A 19,049-nucleotide genomic window follows, 5' to 3' on the forward strand; every position below is an offset into this window, starting at 1 on the left:
TGGCTCACACCTGTAATCCCAGCACTCTGGGAGGCTGAGGCGGGAGGATCGCTCAAGGTCAGGAGTTCAAGACCAGCCTGAGCAAGAGTGAGACCTTGTTCCTACTAAAAATACCGTGTTTTCCTGAAAATAAGACAAGGTCTTAAATTTATTTTTCCTCAGGAAGACACTGTAGGGCTTATTTTCAGGGGATTTTTTTTAAGTACGGTACAACAATCTACATTTATTCAAATATAGTTGTCATCTTCTTCTGGAACATCATCATAACTCTCCAAATTCCGAATTCCATCCTGAATTTCCTGCAACTGTATTTCCTTAAGAATCATTGGCCCCAATCTCTCATGTTGAGCAATAGAGCTCTCATGGGGCAGATGAGAAGGGCTGCTTGTCTTCTTTACCGCTCTGTATCGAAATGGCATGGGTTGTGCAGATATGCTGCGTAGCCATGCCCATCACTAGGTCTTATTTTCAGGGTAGGGCTTATATTGCTCAAATGCTTAGAAATCCTGCTAGGGCTTATTTTATGGGTAAATCTTATTTTCAGGGAAACAGTAGAAAGAAATTAGCTGAACAACTAAAAATATATAGAAAAAATTAGCCGGGCATGGTGGCACATGCCTGTAGCCCCAACTACTTGGGAGGCTGAGGCAGAAGGATTGCTTGAGCCCAGGAGTGTGAGGTTGCTGTGAACTAGGCTGATGCCACGGCATTCTAGCCCGGGCAACAGAGCAAGACTCTTGTCTCAAAAACAAAACAAAACAAAACAAAACAAAACAAAAACACTTGTTAATATTACCACGCATCTCGTTTTTTTAAAAAAAGTTAAAAAAAAAAAGAAAAGAAAAGAAAAAAAGGCTCTGTCGCCAAAAAAAACCAAAAGAGTTTAAGTATTGGGAAGCTATTAAACTCAAGGCAATAGAAACAAGTTTTCCACTTGTTTTCATTTGAAAGCTTGAATTTCATCATTGGCAACAAATTCTGCCAGTTGTTTACTTGAAGTGGCAGGCTCACTTCATTTGTATTTGAGAAAATGTCTGCCAGGTACCCAAGTCTGAGTAACCATAATTTCTCTGTTACTTGTTCGTGCAAGTAAAAATGGCGTTTCATACAAAATGCAGTTAGTTCACCTGGCAACTCAAATAATTGCAGAAGTGTTTTCTGAGATCAACCTTTGTTTTTGGCTTGCAACAGAAGTGTTTTATGTGTACTTCCCATTTTTCCACACAAAATATTAAAAAGATGTGTCCTCATGAGTTGAGATTTAATAAAATTATTTTTTACTGTTCCATCAGGACATACTTACGTGAAAATGATTTGTTTGTTTTACTGTGAGCACAGAGCGGTAAAGAATAGCTACTAGTACAATTTGGCACCACTGCCTTGATTCAAGCTACAAGCAGTTTTACCCATCATTGCTTTGTGTCATTAGTACAAATGTCAACACAGTGAAAATGTCTTAGACTTAATGATTAAAATAGTTTTTGTCTTTGTGGATCCCTCCTCTCCCCCCCAGGATCTGTGGAATACACTTTGAGAAACACTACTATAGACCATTTTCAAGAACCCTGTTTTGTCACTTCTAATTGTTATCATCTCTACTTGTAGAACATTATTAGGGCCCAATGGAGAAATCTGTTCATTTTTAGACTGATTACATAAAGGAGTGATTTATTCTAAGAAAGGCTTTACCCTAAGATTAAACTTTCAAAGAATCCCATTTTCTGTTCTAATTTTTAAAACTTTGATTTACACATGATTTTATGGGCACAAAACGATCAGGCAATGTGAAGCATACCTTAAAGAATTGTGAACTGGGCGTGGTGGCTCACGCCTGTAATCCTAGCACTCTAGTAGGAGGCCGAGGCGGGAGGATCGCTCAAGGTCAGGAGTTCAAAACCAGCCTGAGCAAAGAGCGAGACCCCATCTCTACTATAAATAGAAAGAAATTAATTGGCCAACTAAAAAATACAAAAAAAATTAGCCACACATGGTGGTGTATGCCTGTAGTCCCAGCTACCCAGGAAGCTGAGGCAGGAGGATCGCTTTGAGCGCAAGAGTTTGAGGTTGCTGTGAGCTAGGCTGATGCCACGGCACTCTAGCCTGGGCAACAGAGTGACTCAAAAAACAGAGAAAATGTCTGACTCAAAAATAAAAAAAAAACAAAACAGAATTGTGATTCTAGCCAAATAGTAGACTATGTCTGGCCTTATTAGAAAGATGTTTACTTCCTAAACTCACAAAAGCTCAAATGTCTGGCAGCTATCCCCAAACTGGACTGTAGTTTGGTTTATTCTGCGTGTCCAAATGAGCCTAGCTTTTTATAACACTTTCCCTGGCCCATTGGTTTTGACTCTGGGCAGGTCTTATCTGTCTCTGTGATGCAACGTATGTAATGCTCTGAGGTTTGGGGAACCATATAACCTTGGATTTGGATCTCAGCCGTGCACTTTGACCTCTCTGAGTCGCAGTTTTGTCATCAGTAAAATGGAAATGATGATGAAGCCTACCTTGTTTTGTGGATCAATGAAACAATGTCTGAAAGCACTTACCACCAAGTCTGGAATATAGAAAAGTGTTCCTACATGGTAGCTGATGCTGCCCATCTGCAAAGGGGCAGACTTCTTCCACACTACTCACAGAAGAGGGAAGAGCTGCCGATGAAGCTCTCTAGCAAATAATAATCTTGCAATTAGCTCACTCTTTATTTAAAAGAAAACCCAATATTTGACATTTTTTATTTACATCAACGCAAATTGGCAGTGTGTGAGTTTTCTGCCTGTGAAAATGTTCGTTCACCTTTGTGTTAAAGTCAAATTTTCCCCAGTGCTTTTAAAATATGAGATGGTTTAGGGGGAAAAAAAATTCTACTTCATTTTCAAGGAACATAATAATTAGACAAAAGTTCAGCACGTCAATATAATTAGAAAGGATTGGAAGGCTGTTCATTTGCTTTTTACTCCCCCTGCCCCCACCAAGCAAATATTCAACATTTCCCCTGTTTATACTGTTCATTTGCTTAGCAAACTTTCTCGAAGAATTAATAATGCCAAGATGAAATTTAGCCTAGCTTGTCCAAATAATCCCAAACTGCAGAACCAATGACGGTTGAATTAGTAAGGTTTTGCTGAAAGAACACTGTCAGCATGTCTGGTCGCTTCTGTCTTTGTGTGGTATTTACCTGGGCTCCTGGTGATTTGTCTGTTTCTCTTACTGCTTAAGATAAACCAAGCAAAAAACAACAATAAAATAAAACAAAGCAAGCATTCAGCAGGCAAAATAAATGTGTGTACGGTATAGTATTTGTGTCTGTTCTGTTTTCTTTTCTTCTTTGCTCCCATCCTCTCATCTAATTTGTTTCTTTTCTCTTGAATTTTTTCAGCATTTATTCCTCTTTGTCATCTTAACTTATAGGAAGTTGGCACACTATGTTTTGCTTATTTTTCTTAGGACATTCATTCAGTGATTCAATAACATTTCAGTGACTCCATGTGCTCAATGCACAGATACCAAAATGAGTATGATTGGATTCAGGTGAAGGTGATATGGGAGGTCAGTATACTATTCTAAAAACTTTTGTGTAAAGTTAGGTTTTTTTTAAAGATATAAATTTAAATTTTTTTAATTTTATAGCCAAGCGCAGTGGCTCATGCCTGTAATCTTAGCATTTTGGGAGCTTGAGTCAGAAAGATCACTCGAAGCCAGGATTTTGAGACCAGCCTGAGCAAAAGCAAGAACCCATCTCTACAAAAAATAGAAAAACGAGCCAGGCATGGCACTCATCTGTAGTCCTAGCTACTTGAGAGACTGAGGCCAGGAGCATCACTTGAGCCTACAGGTTTCAGGTCGCAGTGAGCTGTGTATAATGACGCCACTGCACTCTAGCCAGGGTAACAGAGCGAGACTGTCTGGGAAAAAAAATTAATTTTAAAATATAGAGATATAGCAAATTTCAAAATAAATTCTTTATATCAATGGTTGCAAAATCAGCCCACAGACATGTTTATTTGGCCCTTAATATTTTGTTTTTTAAATTTTTGAATTGTCAACATTGGAAAATTGGCAAATTTCTCATAAGTATCTGATTATGATGTGTTCTTGAAATGTCAATAAAGTCTGTTAACACCAAATCAGAATTCTGTATGGCAAGATTCCCTCACCAGTAGAACTAAAACCAGAGGTGCCCTTTCCAATGACTGGTTCATTGCATCTATTACCTGCCTGGGCCCATTGGTATTTGAAGTTACAATTCTGCTTTAGTGTTAACTTGTACTGTTTTGAAAATCTCCGTGGACTTCATTGTGTGCCATACTGTACTATATTTTTTCTTTTAGTTTTAATCTGAAATTACAAAAAAATAATGGAATATATTCTCTGCCATTAAGAACTTCATAGTCTGGTGAAAAAGCCAGACATAACTACAGTTCAATGTGGGAGTCCCTAAAAGATAACATTTGTAAAGCTCTTGCCCCATCCCAAACACTCTGGTCCACTGCCTACTTTTGTAAATAAAATTTATTGAAACATAGCTGTGCCCTTTCACATACATGTAGTCTGTGGCTATTTTCACCAAGAGTTGACTAGTTATAGCAGAGACTATATGGTCCACAAGGCCAAAAATATTTGTTATCTGGCCCTTTACAGGAAAAGTTTGCTGACTGCTACCATACAGGATCTGATTTGATTCTTTTTTCTTTTTCTTTTTTGTTTTTTTTAAGAGAGAGCGTCTTACTTGTCACCTAGGTTGGAGTGCAGTGGTGTGGTCATAGCTCACTGCAGCCTAAAACTCCTGGCCTCAAGGGATCTTCCTTCCTCAGCCTCCCAAGTACCTGGGACTATAGATGCATGCCACCACACCTATTTTTTTTTTTTTTTTTTTTGTAAAGTTGGGGGTCTCATGATATTGCCCAGGCTGGTCTGGAACTCTTAGGTTCAAGTGATTCTCCCGCCTTGGCCTCCCAAACTGCTGACATTACAGGAGCAAGCCACCATGTCTGGCCTGTGATTTGACTCTTGGGACAGCTTAATATGCTACTGTGATTGTGCCTGTTTTATACCATACAGCTAGTAGGAAACAGTGCCAGGACTCGGCCAAATAAGGTTTATACTTTTTAGTATGTTATCGAAGACCTGTCTTAACCCTGTCCCTGCCAGTGTGTGGCCAGGAGAAAGTCTTTGGGTAAGGCCTGCCCATTGGCTAGTGGAATAATATATAATGTTTTTTTGTTGTTTTGTTGAGACAGAGTCTCACTCTGTTACCCAGGCTAGAGTGCCATGGCATCAGGCTAGCTCACAGCAACCTCAAACTCCTGGGCTCAAGTGATCCTCCTGCCTCAGCCTCCTGAGTCGCTGAGACTACAGGCATGTGCCACCATGCCCGGCTAATTTTTTCTATATATTTTTAGTTGGCCAATGAATTTCTTTCTATTTTTAGTAGAGACAGGGTCTGGCCACCGCACCTAACCTGGAATAATATATGGTTTAAAAGGCACCACCCTTGACACCTTCCTGGCTCCCTCAGGATCTGGCCCTGTGGCTGCTCTTCTATTGCCAAGTACAAGAGGTCTTATGAGGAGCAATATGGTTGGCTGGAAAGAGGAGCCTGAAGCTCTTTGCAGAGCACTTTATGTAAAAATAAGAAAGTGTGACTACTGATGTCCCATGGGGTTTTGAACAATCCAGCCCTTCTAGCCTTAACAATTGTCCTGTGGACATATCATTGGAGAATTTCTCAGGGAAGCAGTTCCTTCTTTACCTTCTTAGACACTTACCCACTCTTATGCCCAGAGGTATTATAGGTGTGTTTTCCCATACTTTAAAATAGTGATTTCACAGAAGAACCTGGACTTTTCAGTCTCTTGATAAATAGGGTGCTTTGGCCCCTCTGGGCCTGCCTTGTCATACAGCTCCAGTTCTCTAGCACTGGACAGTGACCATCCCCTTGACCTTGGACATGTGCTGATGGTTTGACCCCTTCTGGCTGGTGGTGCCAGTCATCAAGTGCTCCCTTGTGTTGAGCATATTGCCTCCCCTACAGGCGTTAGGAAGCTGGCCATGTATTGAGCACACCTCATTCTTTCCCACCTCCCTGCCTCACTCATGCTGTGTTCCCTGCTGGCTGTACTGTTCTTTCAAGTGACTTCCACAATGTAGATTACAGCGACAGGCACCACCCACAAGATTAACTCCTCCCCCATGGTGGGATTGCATAGTTCCTCATACATCGTGTGGTACCACAGGTGTTGGGTGCATGCCTTTCTCTCTCTTCGAGGGTAGAGACCCACTCTTTTTCCTTTGTATGCCCACCACGTGGCACAAGGACTGGCACAGGTAGATCGCATGAGTGTTTGCTGGGTTGACATTGTATCCAGGAAAGAGATTAACTGACTTGCCACCTATTGAATTGCTGGCCAGTCTCCATGAAGCAGAGAGAGTAAAGTTCATCATAGCCAAGCTTCTAGAAACCTTGGCTGGATCCTTTTTCTCTAGTGCACAAGTATGGTTCCCCCAGACAACCTGGTCCTCATAACATGCCCTCTCCTAGCTACCTTTATCCCCCGTACCCCACAACCTTGCTTTCCAGTGCATTCCTGCCCTGCCCCACTTCCTGTCCCAGTGAAGTCACTTTCACCCCAGCCCTTGCCTCACTTTGGAGCCTGCTGCTACTTTGGCCATCCTGAGCTGATGGATTCTCTGACTTCAGGAGAAGAAAGTTATGGGTGAATGCAGCCCCTGGCAGAAAGCTGGAGAACCACAGCTGTCTGGTCACCTGTAGGGACACCACACTTTTCTAAACTCTAAGTAACTAGCAAAGCTCTGTGTGTGTGTGTGTGTATGTATGTGTGTATTTCCTCTCCAAAGAGTCTCAAACTATTTAGATAAATTTTTATGAACCCATCTAAAATCACAGAAGGTTAGAGCTGAACAGGACTTGACAAATCTAGACCACAGTCCCATTTGGGGGAATTTGAGGTACCTCAGAACCCTGAGGATCCCATGCAGGGTCTTAAATTTAATGGCCTGCAAGAGCCAGGTAATATAAATGGCTGCAGGTAATAAAAATGACTGCTGTTGCCGGGGTTTATTTCCTTATGCTGTGTACGTTGGTTTCTTTCAACACCTAAATACACTTTGCATACCCAGGAGTATTCAATTTTATAAGGAAATCTATCTACTAATTTCTTGAAACATGTGGCCTCCTCAATTTCTCCATCATGTATAAAATAGAGATAATAATTGAATCTACCTCCTAGGGTTGTGAAAATTAAATGCATTAATAGATACAACTCCCCTGGATTAGGGCCTGGCCCACAGTAAGTGCATATGTGTTAGCTGCGATGGTAATGACAAGTCTCACTTTTTCTGGAAATGTGCACACCTGAACCTTCACTTTCATCTTTTTTATAGAGAAAAGCCTCTCAGACCTGCTGGTAAATGGCGCCTTGGACTTGACCTCAGTGTCAGGGAGGCAACAGGGAGGGGTGGAGGTAGGGATCAAGGGCATTGTGCCACCTGGCAGGCTGCTGGCCTCAGCTCCAGACAAGTGTTGCCAGGCAGGAATGCAAGCCCTGCATCGCCAGTTCTTTCAGTTTTTCAAGAGAATCCAGAACTCAGGATTTTAAAATGTGAAATCTCACAAGCTTTAAATGTTGGCAGAAAAAAACATCTAACATTATAGAGACCAGACAAATGTGTGTGGGCTGGATTCAGCCAGGGAGTGACTTTGGGTCTAGTTTGATCACTGTCACTTACCAGGTGCCGAGGCGGAGGCACAGAGGAGTTAAGTGCCTGCTGCAGGGCAGCCCCGGAGTGGGAGAGCATGGCCCTGATCTGTTTCATCTTAAGCCTGCAGAAGGAATCTGTGGAACACCAGGGCAGAGGATCAGACTCCCCTTCTCTCCCTGTCTTCCCGTCGTCGCTCACCATGCCAGCCCTTCCTGATTCTGGACAGGAGCAGGAGGGGCAGAGCCTGTGGAGTCCATCTCTGACTACGTGTGTCAGCTGTGTGACCTCTAGGGAGTTAGATGCAGGCCCTAGACTCTTAAGTTGTAAAGTGGAGATTAATAATAGGATCTTCCCATCAGGCTATTAGGGGACTCAAATGAATTCATTCATCTAAAGCCCTTAGAAGAGGGCCTGGTGTTTAGTGGGCTCTCAGTAAAAATTAGCTATCTGGGGAAGGAACACATCTGCTTCCTTAGGATTCTGGGGACTCTTATGCACTATTTCCCACATTTGTCAAGGCAGTTTGGCAGATCGGTTTTTGGGGATGCAAACACTCAGCAGGCACTTTCGTTTGGATACACACACACATACACGCACACACACATGATCACAAATGCAAAGTCCTCACTTATAGTCTATGGACAGCTGTGATGGGTGGACTGGGCTGTGTTCAAGTGAGAAAGGGCTTAGGAGCTTGTATGATGGATTCAGAGAGAGACCAAAATACATTTCAGCCTGAGAAGCATGTTGTCACATAAGCCACAGATTAGATTACAGAATGTGGCATTTACTCATCTTTACTATTTCAAATAGAAAAAAAATCAATATTTTCCAATTATCTCCAATGGCATATCAGACTTGCTTTCTCATATTTTGTTTCACCATCTCAGAAAGAGCAAGGGGAAAGGGTCAGGAAAGCACACTGCCAGAGAAGATGAAGTCCTTACTGTGGTTCATAATCATGCCGCATGTCCCTTCCAGCGTCGTCCATTCAGAAATTCAGTCATTTACTCATGCTTCAATTCCAGAAATGTCTACCGATGCCTACTCCATTGCAGGCACTGTTCCAAGTGTGGGGGATTCGGTGATAAAAAAGCCAGAAAGTGGCCTCCAATTTCAAGGGATTGATATTTAGTGGGGGAGATAGACCACAAATGCATTAATAAGAAAAAGATAAGTGCTATGCAAAGATTAAAGTAGAGAGGACTGGGAGCTATGGGGAGATGGGTCCCTTTAATCTGAGATCTGATTGATAAGAAGGAGCCCTTGATCTGGCAGTGGCCTGTAATCCCAGTGCTTTGGGAGGCTGAGGTGGGAGGATTGCTTGAGGCCAGGAATTTGAGACCAGCCTGGGCAACATTGTGAGACCTCATCTCTACAAAAAAAGAAAAAATCACTATAACATTGGGGATTAAGAAAAATAATAAAAGAAGGAGCCTGTATAAGACCAAGGGTAGGAGGGCTGAGAAAGAGGGAAAGGAGAGGGCCATGGCCCCTCATGAGGCAGGAAGAAGTCTTGGCTCTAAGTAGCAGTAAAAGGCTGGGCGCGGTGGCTCACGCCTGTAATCCTAGCACTCTGGGAGGCCGAGGCGGGAGGATCCTTTGAGCTCTGGAGTTCAAGACCAGCCTGAGCAAGAACAAACCCCTGTCTCTACTAAAAATAGTAAGAAATTAATTGGCCAACTAAAAATACATAGAAAACATTAGCCAACAGGCTGGCGCATGCCTATAGTCCCAGCTACTAGGGAGGCTGAGGCAGGAGGATCACTTGAGCCCAGGAGTTTGAGGTTGCTGTGAGCTAGGCTGACGCCAGGGCACTCTAGCTGGGGCAACACGAGGGAGAGACTGTCTCAAAAAAAAAAAAAAAGAAGCAGAAAAAAGAGGTGGGGCAGCAGGAGTGTGAGCTGGAGGGAAGGGGAAAGGGAGGTCAGAGATGTCACATGGGCCAGACCAGGCAGAGCCAGATTAAACAGGATAAGGGGGTTGGATTCTCTTCTACACGCAGAGGGAAACATTAGAGGGTCAAGCAGGCAAAATCTGGCAAGAGTAGAGAGAGGGAGGCCTACTAGGTGGCTACTGAAAACGACCAGGGGAGGCCCAGTGTGGTGGGTAGCTCATGCCTATAATCCCAGCACTTTGGGAGGCCAAGGCGGGAGGATCGCTGGAGCCCAGAAGTACCAGACCATCCTGGGCAACACAGTGAGACCAATCTTTACAAATAATTTTTTTTTTTTTTTTGGCTGGGCTTGGGCATGGTGGTGTGCCTATAGTCCCAGCTACTCGGGAAGTCCCAGCTACTAAGGCCAGAGGATCTCTTGAGCCCAGGAGTTTGAGGCTGCAGTGAGCTATGTTTGTGCCACTACACTCCAGCCCAGGTGACAGAGCGAGACCCTGCCTCGAAAGAAAGAAAGAAAAAGAGTTCAGGGGGAAAAAGGAAAAAGTCTAGAGAGAGATGACGGGGCTTGGAGAGAAATAGACAGACTCAGGATATATTTGGGAACCAGAGTTCAATATCTGTGGCTTGTTGAGACCCACAAAGAGTCAGCAGTTTATGAGGGAGGGAGCTAATAACTGCTAAGTACCTACTGTATGCAGTGCTGTTCTGAGTGTTTTACATGTACGATCTTAACCCTGACAATCGTCTTAAATGGACTTGGGACTAACAGGATACCCAAACAGGTAATGAGAGGCTGAGCCAGACAGGCTGACCCAGAGCCTCCCCTCCCAGCCACCGTACAGCTCTGTCCCCAGGCTCTCATCTAATTATGAAGTCTGCGGCCGGCCAAGAACGCATGGCTAAGCATTTCTAAACCCAGCAAATCGTGTAACGGTGTGCAGGTTATAAATAACCATTTCTAGCTGCCAGCTGCTGTTTGGGTTTGGAAAGGAAAAGAGGATCTTAGCATGACTTGTTTATCTCAGGTAATATGGCAGTAAACTGGGCCCCAGAAGTCGAGTTACACAGAAAATGCAAAGGAAAAGTGACAGGGATATGGTTTCAGTCTTTCAAAGACAGAAGGTAACTTAAAGGGCCAGACCAGCCTGGTGGGGATGAAAAGGAGTGTACCTGGCTTTCCAATAGTCTTGCTCTTTGCCTAATAGATTTCTGTTATTTTGGTGGGATATCTTTCAAGAAGACCCCTCAAAAGGGGTACGTGGCATCAAGGTAAAGAAATAATAGGAAAAGCAGGAAATTTTCCACTGTTCTGCCTAGTTATGTATTAGGTTGGAAATTAGAGGTCTGTTTATTGAGCCTGTATAGAGCTTTAAATTTTTTTTAAATTACTTGTCAACATTTAAAAATTAGAAGCTTTCTCATAAGACTGGACTTGCAACTTCTCTGGAAAAATCTAATTCTGCAAAGCTGAGCCCACATTCCTACACGGAAACCAGCAGCTGGAGCCAAACAGTGATTACCCAATGAGGCTGGGCAGCTGCTCTGGAGGCTGCCCTGTCCCCTCTCTACCACCTTCCTCTATCTGCCTGGCTCCTACACACCTGTGTCTGCAAAATATGGCGGGTAGAAGCCAGATTCAAGGTCAGGAAGCACGCAGGAAGTTGAAATGGGGCTGAGGGTGCATGGGGATGGGCGCAGTCATGACAGTGGATCTGAGCCCATTCCTGGGCTTGAAGAAGCGTGCAGGCAGGCGGGCAGCGGGGTGTGGCAGACATACCGAGCGCTGGGTTAGTGGTCAGACTGGCTGGATTCAAACCCAAGTTTGTCCCCTTGCTTGGTCTCTGACCTTGGGCAATTTGCTTTGCTTCTCTGAGCTATTCAGCTTTGTTGCTGCACGTGGTAGGAAATCCGAAGAGCTATCACCTAGAGAAGAACCTACCCATGGTCAGTGCTCGGTAAGCACTGACCCCAGGCGAAACCTGATGGCCACACATCCCATCTGGATGGCTCTCAACATTCCTTTACCTTTTTTTCCCTTTTCCTTTTTCCTTTCTCATCTTCTCTAGCCATTTCATAAAAACGTTGCCCTCAAATAAATGAGCAGGTCACCAAGAGCCTATTGGCTTCACTAAGAAATTGTTTCAATTTCCAGAAACCATATTTTGTCCTCATTTCATTCCTATTTCTCATGCACTACAGATTGATGTCTTAAAAGAAGGCAGTTTGTCCTCCAAAAATATTGTATTTGCTTTCTGGCAAGCTTCAGAGTCCTGAGGTTCTTAGAGGCTCACTCCATCGGGGAGATGACAGACTGCCACCCTCTCTTGGGCCTCAGATGGGAAAGTCTACAGTATTTCTAATATTATGTTTTTACAAATTTAAATTAGCCTTTGAACATTTAATATTTTAAGTTTATTTTAGTTTTTTGAATGGTAAATAGATTCAAATAAGTCATTAAAAAATAAAAACAATATAAAAAAGTGACATTGAGAAGTCCCTCATGTGTACCCTCTGGGTGGTTCTTTATACAAATAGAACCAACATGAGTATATATCTTTATTTTCCCTCCTTCTTATTCTTTTTTTTTTTTTTTTTTTTTTTGGAGACAGAGTCTCACTCTGTGGCCTGGGCTAGAGTGCGGTGACATCAGCCTAGCTCACAGCAACCTCAAACTCCTGGACTCAGGCAATCCTCCAGCCTCAGCCTCCCTAGTAACTGGGACTATAGGCATGCACCACCATGCCCCACTAATTTTTTTTTTCTATATATATTTTTAGTTGTCCAGCTAATTTCTTTCTATTTTTAGAAGAGACAGGGGTCTCACTCTCACTGAGGCTGGTCTCGAACTCCTGACCTCAAGTGATCCACCTGCCTTGGGCTCCCAGAGTGCTAGGATTATAGGTATGACCCACCACGCCCGACCTTATTCTTATAAATATATATATATTTATATTTATATACATATATAAATTTTTTTTTCTCTAACCTGCTTCAGAGAAATTTCCCTTTCTCAGAGAAAAGGTTACATATTACATATACTTTCTGCCCTTGATTTTTTTTCACTTAAAATATGGCCATCTTTTAGGGATATATAAGGAGTATAGAATATAAGGAACTTGTTTATTCTTTCTTCCAGCTTCATAGTGTTCCATTCCATTGTGTAGGTCTACCATATTTATTCAATAATTCCCTATTGATGGACTTACAGGTTATTTAAATAACATTTACTGTTGCAAATTATGGTACAGTGACTACCTTGTGTACATGTTTGTTTTCTGTTTGTAGAAGTGTTTCTTCATGGCAGATTCCTAGTAGTGATGTTGCTAGCTCAAAGGGAAAATGCACTTGTGCTTTTGAGAACATTCTCAAAATACCCTCCAAAGGGACTGTGCCATTTGATGCTCCTCCCAGCAATGCTGTTTCTCAGATCTTGCCACGAGTATAGGGTCAAACCTCTGGATTTTTGCCAGTCTTATAGGTGAGAGAAAATGATATCTCAGTGGGATGTTTGTCATGCAAATTAAATGGCATAGATATTAAACTGAGTACAACATGAGTCTTCATATTTAGAAAACAGACAGATTGACTGCCCCTCATTTTAGTGACCTAATGGAAGCACCATCACCCTACTGGTGGGGAACAAATTCTTTGTTCAAAACTCCTTTGTGATGGGGAAGTCCCTGCACAGGCTTTCTCTGCCTGCAAGATTTCCACTGAGTTGCTTTTATTCTCTAAGGCCCAGTGCTTCCTGCCAAGGCTGAGCATTTCACCTGAGTATACGAGAGCGAGTGTCTAATGTCAAGCCCGCCTCTGCACATTTGGCATTTTATGCCCCTTGCCATATTCTAGATCTTTTCAGTAAGCCATCTGGCTGGAAGGGAGCTCCACCTTCACTGGGGAATTATTTTCTTCTAATCCCTTTATTAATTGTTCTGGGAGTCCACAGCACATTAAAAAGCTGCCTCACAGGCCAGATGCAGTGGCTCACGCTTGTAATCCTAGCACTCTGGGAGGCCGAGGTGGGCGGATCGCTCAAGGTCAGGAGTTCAAGACCAGCCTGAGCAAGAGCAAGACCCTGTCTCTACTAAAAATAGAAAGAAATTCATTGGCCAACTAAAAATATATAGAAAAAATTAGCCAGACATAGTGGCGCATGCCTGTAGTCCCAGCTACTTGAGAGGCTGAGGCAGAAGGATTGCTTGAGCCCAGGAGTTCGAGGTCACTGTGAGCTAGGCTGACACCATGGCACTCTAGCCCAGGCAAGAGAGTGAGACTCTGTCTCAAAAAAAACAAAACAAAACAAAAAAAAGCTGCATCACAGAGAGAGTTCCCTCACTCAGACTCCCTCTGCAGCACCTTCTTATACTGTCTTTGTTCTTGTACTGATCTTTAATGACATGGCTGAGGGACAGTGTGGTTTAGTGGTTAGGAATGCAGGCTCTGGGGCCTGATCGCCCAGAGTCAAATTAGAGCTGCTCTACTCACTAGCTGTGTGTGATACTGGTCAAGTTTCTGAACCTCTTTGGGTCTCAGTGCCCTTATCTGACAAGTAGGGTGATAATAGTATCTATATCATAGTGGCTGTAAGGAGTAGAGCCAGTACAGCGAAGCTGTATCAACCAAGAGTTTCACTTTCCTGAACTCAGCACTGGGCTCTGGCCTCCTCCCACCACCCGTCTCCTCCCACCTGAAGAGGAAAAATAGAGGGAGTCATTACAATATGAATGCTTTAATTAGAAATAACATAAAATTATATTTTGCATATGTATTTTTATCATGTACTATACATTTCCATATGCATCGAATATTACACATGCATATTACCCTACAGCAATGGATAGAAAAAGCTGTAGTCCTGTAGACTATACTTTACAGGTGGTTTAAGATACTTTTTCGAGGGTAATTTTGACACTGATTTTTCCTTTGCCCGACGACTTCAGAAACGAACATCCAAGGAAGATGCGACTCTCATCTAAATGGTAGCGATGAATATTATCTGCATCTAGAGCAAAGTAAAACTCAAGTAGCAGAATCTGCTAACCATTGAAAATAAATCCGAAGTGCAGATAAAACCTTTCTTAAATCATAATGGAAGAACAGTATTATAGTTACGAAAATTCCATGCATTCACTTCTTTATTTTTTTCTTTTCCCCAGGCTCACATCTGTTCTATAGAGTGAAGTCCACACGTATCATTTACATTTGGCCTTCCTTATTGCTTTGTAAACGAAGCAGGCAGGTCACCTTGCAAAATACAGAGTAACACCCCCTTAATTTTGCAAGTGGCATATATTGATATTAATGTCACCTTCTTCCACTTCCCTCCCTGAGTTATGGAAATAAATGAGATATAGGTGGGATGCTCAGAGAAGCTAACTGTAGTAGACAGGCGCAGTGCTACCTGGTCACAGCACTTGTGTCCTTGGCAAGAAGGAGCTGTCTCCTCATTGAGTTACCTGGAGGAGAAAAAGAGGTTCTGTGGTGTGAGCATGGGGCCAACCGGTCTGCTAGGGAGTTTAGATAACAAATGCTGTTAATTGAACAAATTATCTTTGTTACAAAATAAGCAAATTATTTTACAATTTAATGAATAAAGAAGCTTCTAATGAACTCTAATAGAAAGATTTGCTCACAAATTTCAGTAGATAAGCTCCGTATTATTCTTTGTGTTAATATTTTATTTTTGTGACCCACCTTAATTTTTTTTAATGTTCTTTATTGGCATAACAAAATTTTAAAGATGAATAGCAAACCTAGAGATCATTCAGCCTCACTCTTATTTAAAAAAATAAAATAGGAGACTATGGCCCAAAGAGATCCTGTGATTTATCTCAGGTCCCTTAGCTGGTCAGCTGTCCAGGAGGATCATATCCCCAGGAGACTGTGTGACCAGCAAAGGAAGGGCCTCAGCCAGACTCTGGGGTCTGCCAGGCTGGCCCTGGAGTAGCTCTGCTCCCTCCTGCTCCCTGCTCTTGCTCTAGGTCCTGTAGGGCTCTGCTGGCATCTTACTGTCACTGCTTCCACAGCTAGGACACCCTGGTCTGCTAGAAGCCCTGACCCAAACCTACTTTGTCCCTTCCAGCTCAAGGTCCATCTCCTGGCTCTGCATTGCGTGGCCTGACTACCTGGTGTGTCATCCACTGTGACTAGCACTAGGGCCCACTCAGAATCCTTTAACTGATGGCATGTGGTCAAGGGTTTCCGGGAGCGTTCACTCTAGTTTCTACTCCAGATCAACAGGGATCAGGAGGTTATGAAAAAATTGGTCCAACAACCAGATCTCTTGATCCCTAAATCCTGGGCCTATATATGTATGTGTGTGTGTGTGTGTGTGTGTGTGTGTGTGTGTGTGTGTGTGTGTGTGTTTTATTAATAAACTTTATTTTTTGGAGCTTTCAGCAAATTTGAGCTGGAAGTACAGAGTGTTCCCATATACACCTTGTCCCCACGTACAATCTCCCCCACAATCAACACCCCACACCACAGTGGTACATTATCCTGGGTACTCCTTTTCATCCCTAAATCCTAGGTTCTTTGTCTTCAGGCAACAAAGAAAACACACACACACACACACACACACACACACACACACAGGATATAAGTGACTGTCTATGGAACACGAAGGCAGGCATGTAGTCAGTTTAAGTTTAGTTCATTCTGTCCTGGCATCCTAGCCTTCCATGTTAGTCTGCCCCAAGGTGACATCAAAGCTTGCACAGGGAGATAGCCCTGCTCCTTTCTCCTCTCTGGCACTCAGAACCAATTCCAAATTTCTGGGTCTGGGATTCTGATTGGCTACAGTTGAGTCAATGGTCCGTCCCTAGTGCAGGAAACTGAGGTTCAAGGTGTGGGATCATGTGTAGATATGTCTGCCCTGGGGCCCACCCTGTGGCCAGGGAAGAGAGGAAGAGAGAAGAGGTTAGTTTAGGGTGTGGTTATGGGCTGAGCAGATGATCCGAAAGCTGTCTACCATTCCATGATACTGTATAATCCGTAGTCTGTAAATTCTTCAGTGGCCTCTTTTCTAAATCCTTTTATATTAATGTTATTAACATATATTGGCCCCAGAGTTTGGCCATTGCAAGAGGTTCATCCTTGGGCCTTTGCTCTTCCCCTCATTCACGCTATCTTGGAAAAAGCATCACACTTTGAGTGTTGTCACCAACTATGACCTCTCCCCACCCCCATTCGAGTATAGACCCACTGAAAGTGACCATATCCAAAGATGAACATCTTTTCTCTGAGACTCTGTCCCCATCTTTGCTCCTGCCTTCTGGGTTTTCTTACCTAATGGGACATGTGGTTGTGGCATTCTCCCAAATAGCCATTTGGGAGTGAAGCTGGGCAATTTGGGAGATACATTTAAAATGTACACTGTAAACAGATTCCTGTTTTATATTTTAAAACCAAAGCAACCCATTGATTTTCCATCAAGGGATTCTTTTACAATGGACACTTCCATAAAAGTTGTGAAAACTATACTTGAAGCAGCATATTTAAACGTTATGATGTCAGTCTGTTGAATTTATGCATACCTTCCAATGTTAGTCTTCTAGCTTTCTGAGAAAAGCAACAGTTCTCTCTGAAATTGCCCATTATGTGAAATGCGGGTGATTACCGCTAATTCACATCTGCACTGTCACCTATGTGGTGGATTTGGGGGGTTGATGCCGCACATTGGTATGCACTCATCAAAGGTTATGTGTATGCACACAGTGGAAGGCATTTTTGTGGAAGGCATTTTATATAATTCCAAACAATTTAATAAAAATGTAATTCAACTGGGAAAACTACAGTCCGTCCGCCCTTTCAGAGTACAGATAATGTTCCAGATTAAAGGGCTGGAGCCTTGTTCATTATAGTCAAATAACGTGAGCGTGTGAATTACCATTTTCCTTGCTGTTGGACTATTTCAAAAGTGTGCCATTTTCCCATTATAATAATAGGCTGCATTTTCTTAAAATCATCTGATTATGATTGGTCCCATCTATTCCGTTTGCAAATAAAAAGCTTTTGCGGTGATAAACTAGCTGTTCTAAAACAGCCTTCATCTCCAATTCTGCTTTTGAACCACTGCAGGTCAGACTCTGCGAAAGGCTGACAGGAGCCGGTCCTCCTCACGGGAGAAAAAGGAGGTAAGCGTGTCTCTGGTGAGGGCTGCTGGGACGCCACTCTGTTTGAAAGGACCTGCGGGACAGGGTGGCACATAAGTATTCCTGGATCTCCCACTCTTTTTCTCTTGGAGTCCCAAGCTTTCTGAAGCCTGGAGCAAATGCTGGTTGGTAACTAGACTTTCAACCCAGTGTCACTTTTGATAATCATCTCTTACTGAGCATATCAGCTAGCTTTGTCTGTGTAACAAGTCACCCCAAATTTTAGTGGTTTAAAACAACAACTGCACATTTAGTTCCCAGTTCTTTTTTTTTTTTTTTTTTTTTTTTTTTGAGACAGTCTCACTCTCTTGCCTGGGCTAGAGTGCCGTGGCATCAGCAACCTCAAACTCCTGGGCTCAAGTGATCCTTCTGCCTCAGCCTCCCAAGAAGCTGGGACTATAGGCATGGGCCACCATGCCCGGCTAATTTTTTCTATATGTTTTTAGTTGGCCAATTAATTTCTTTCTAATTTTTAGTAGAGACGGGGTCTTGCTCTTGCTCAGGCTGGTTTCAAACTCCTGACCTTGAGCCATCAACCCACCTAGGCCTCCCAGAGTGCTAGGATTACAGGTGTGAGCCACCCCGCCCGGCCGTTCTGCGATTCTTTGAGTTAGCAGTTTGAGCCCATCTGGGCAGTTCCAGGACTGGCCAGGCCCTGCTGATCTCAGGCTCTGCACGGAGCTCACTTGTGCACCTGCCGTTGATGCCTGTGTCACCTGGGGGCTAGCTGAGTGTCGGTCAGGGTACCTCAGTTCTCCACTGCCTGCCCTCTCATACTCCAGCAAGCTAGCCAGCCTTGTTCACGTGCTTGAGTCCTACTAGGCTTACACCTGGCACAGTGTCACCTCTTGAGTCCTAGGCTAGGCTTACAACTGGCACAGTGTCACTTCTGCCACTTTCTATTCTTTAAAGCAGGTCGCAGGGTCAGCCCAGATTCAAAGGGTGGGAAAATAGACCTCATCTCTTGATGGGAAGAGCTACGTAGTAATACTGCAGCCATTCTTGGAACCTTCCCAGCAGAGCCCACCTGCACTGTGCCAGGCACCAGGGTACTGGGATTAGGGGACAGGTAAGACACAGTCCTTGGTCTCAGGGCAGCCACTGTCCAGTTGGAAGAGAGGCTCAACAATATGATCATTACAACACAGTGTGACAAGGGCCATCACAGGACAGAGAAAGTGGGATTTTAATGCCAAAACCAGGCCATCTACCCCTGCCAGTAGTATCAAGACAGGCTTTGCAGAAAGGGCAGGCTGTCTCTTGAAGAGTGACTGGAA

General features: G+C 43.4%; 1 protein-coding gene across 1 annotated transcript in view; it reads left to right on the forward strand.

Annotated features, from left to right (window-relative positions):
* The window catches only part of KATNIP (katanin interacting protein), a 178,489-nt gene that overhangs the window by 1,996 nt on the left and 157,444 nt on the right, over positions 1-19,049 (forward strand). Inside the window, exon 2 of the mRNA XM_075995199.1 lies at positions 17,699-17,754. Coding sequence (XP_075851314.1) covers positions 17,699-17,754 — 56 coding nt within the window. The remainder of the gene's footprint in view (positions 1-17,698; positions 17,755-19,049) is intronic.

Source organism: Microcebus murinus, chromosome 19 (genome assembly GCF_040939455.1).
Source record: "Microcebus murinus isolate Inina chromosome 19, M.murinus_Inina_mat1.0, whole genome shotgun sequence".
Classification (NCBI taxonomy): domain Eukaryota; kingdom Metazoa; phylum Chordata; class Mammalia; order Primates; family Cheirogaleidae; genus Microcebus; species Microcebus murinus.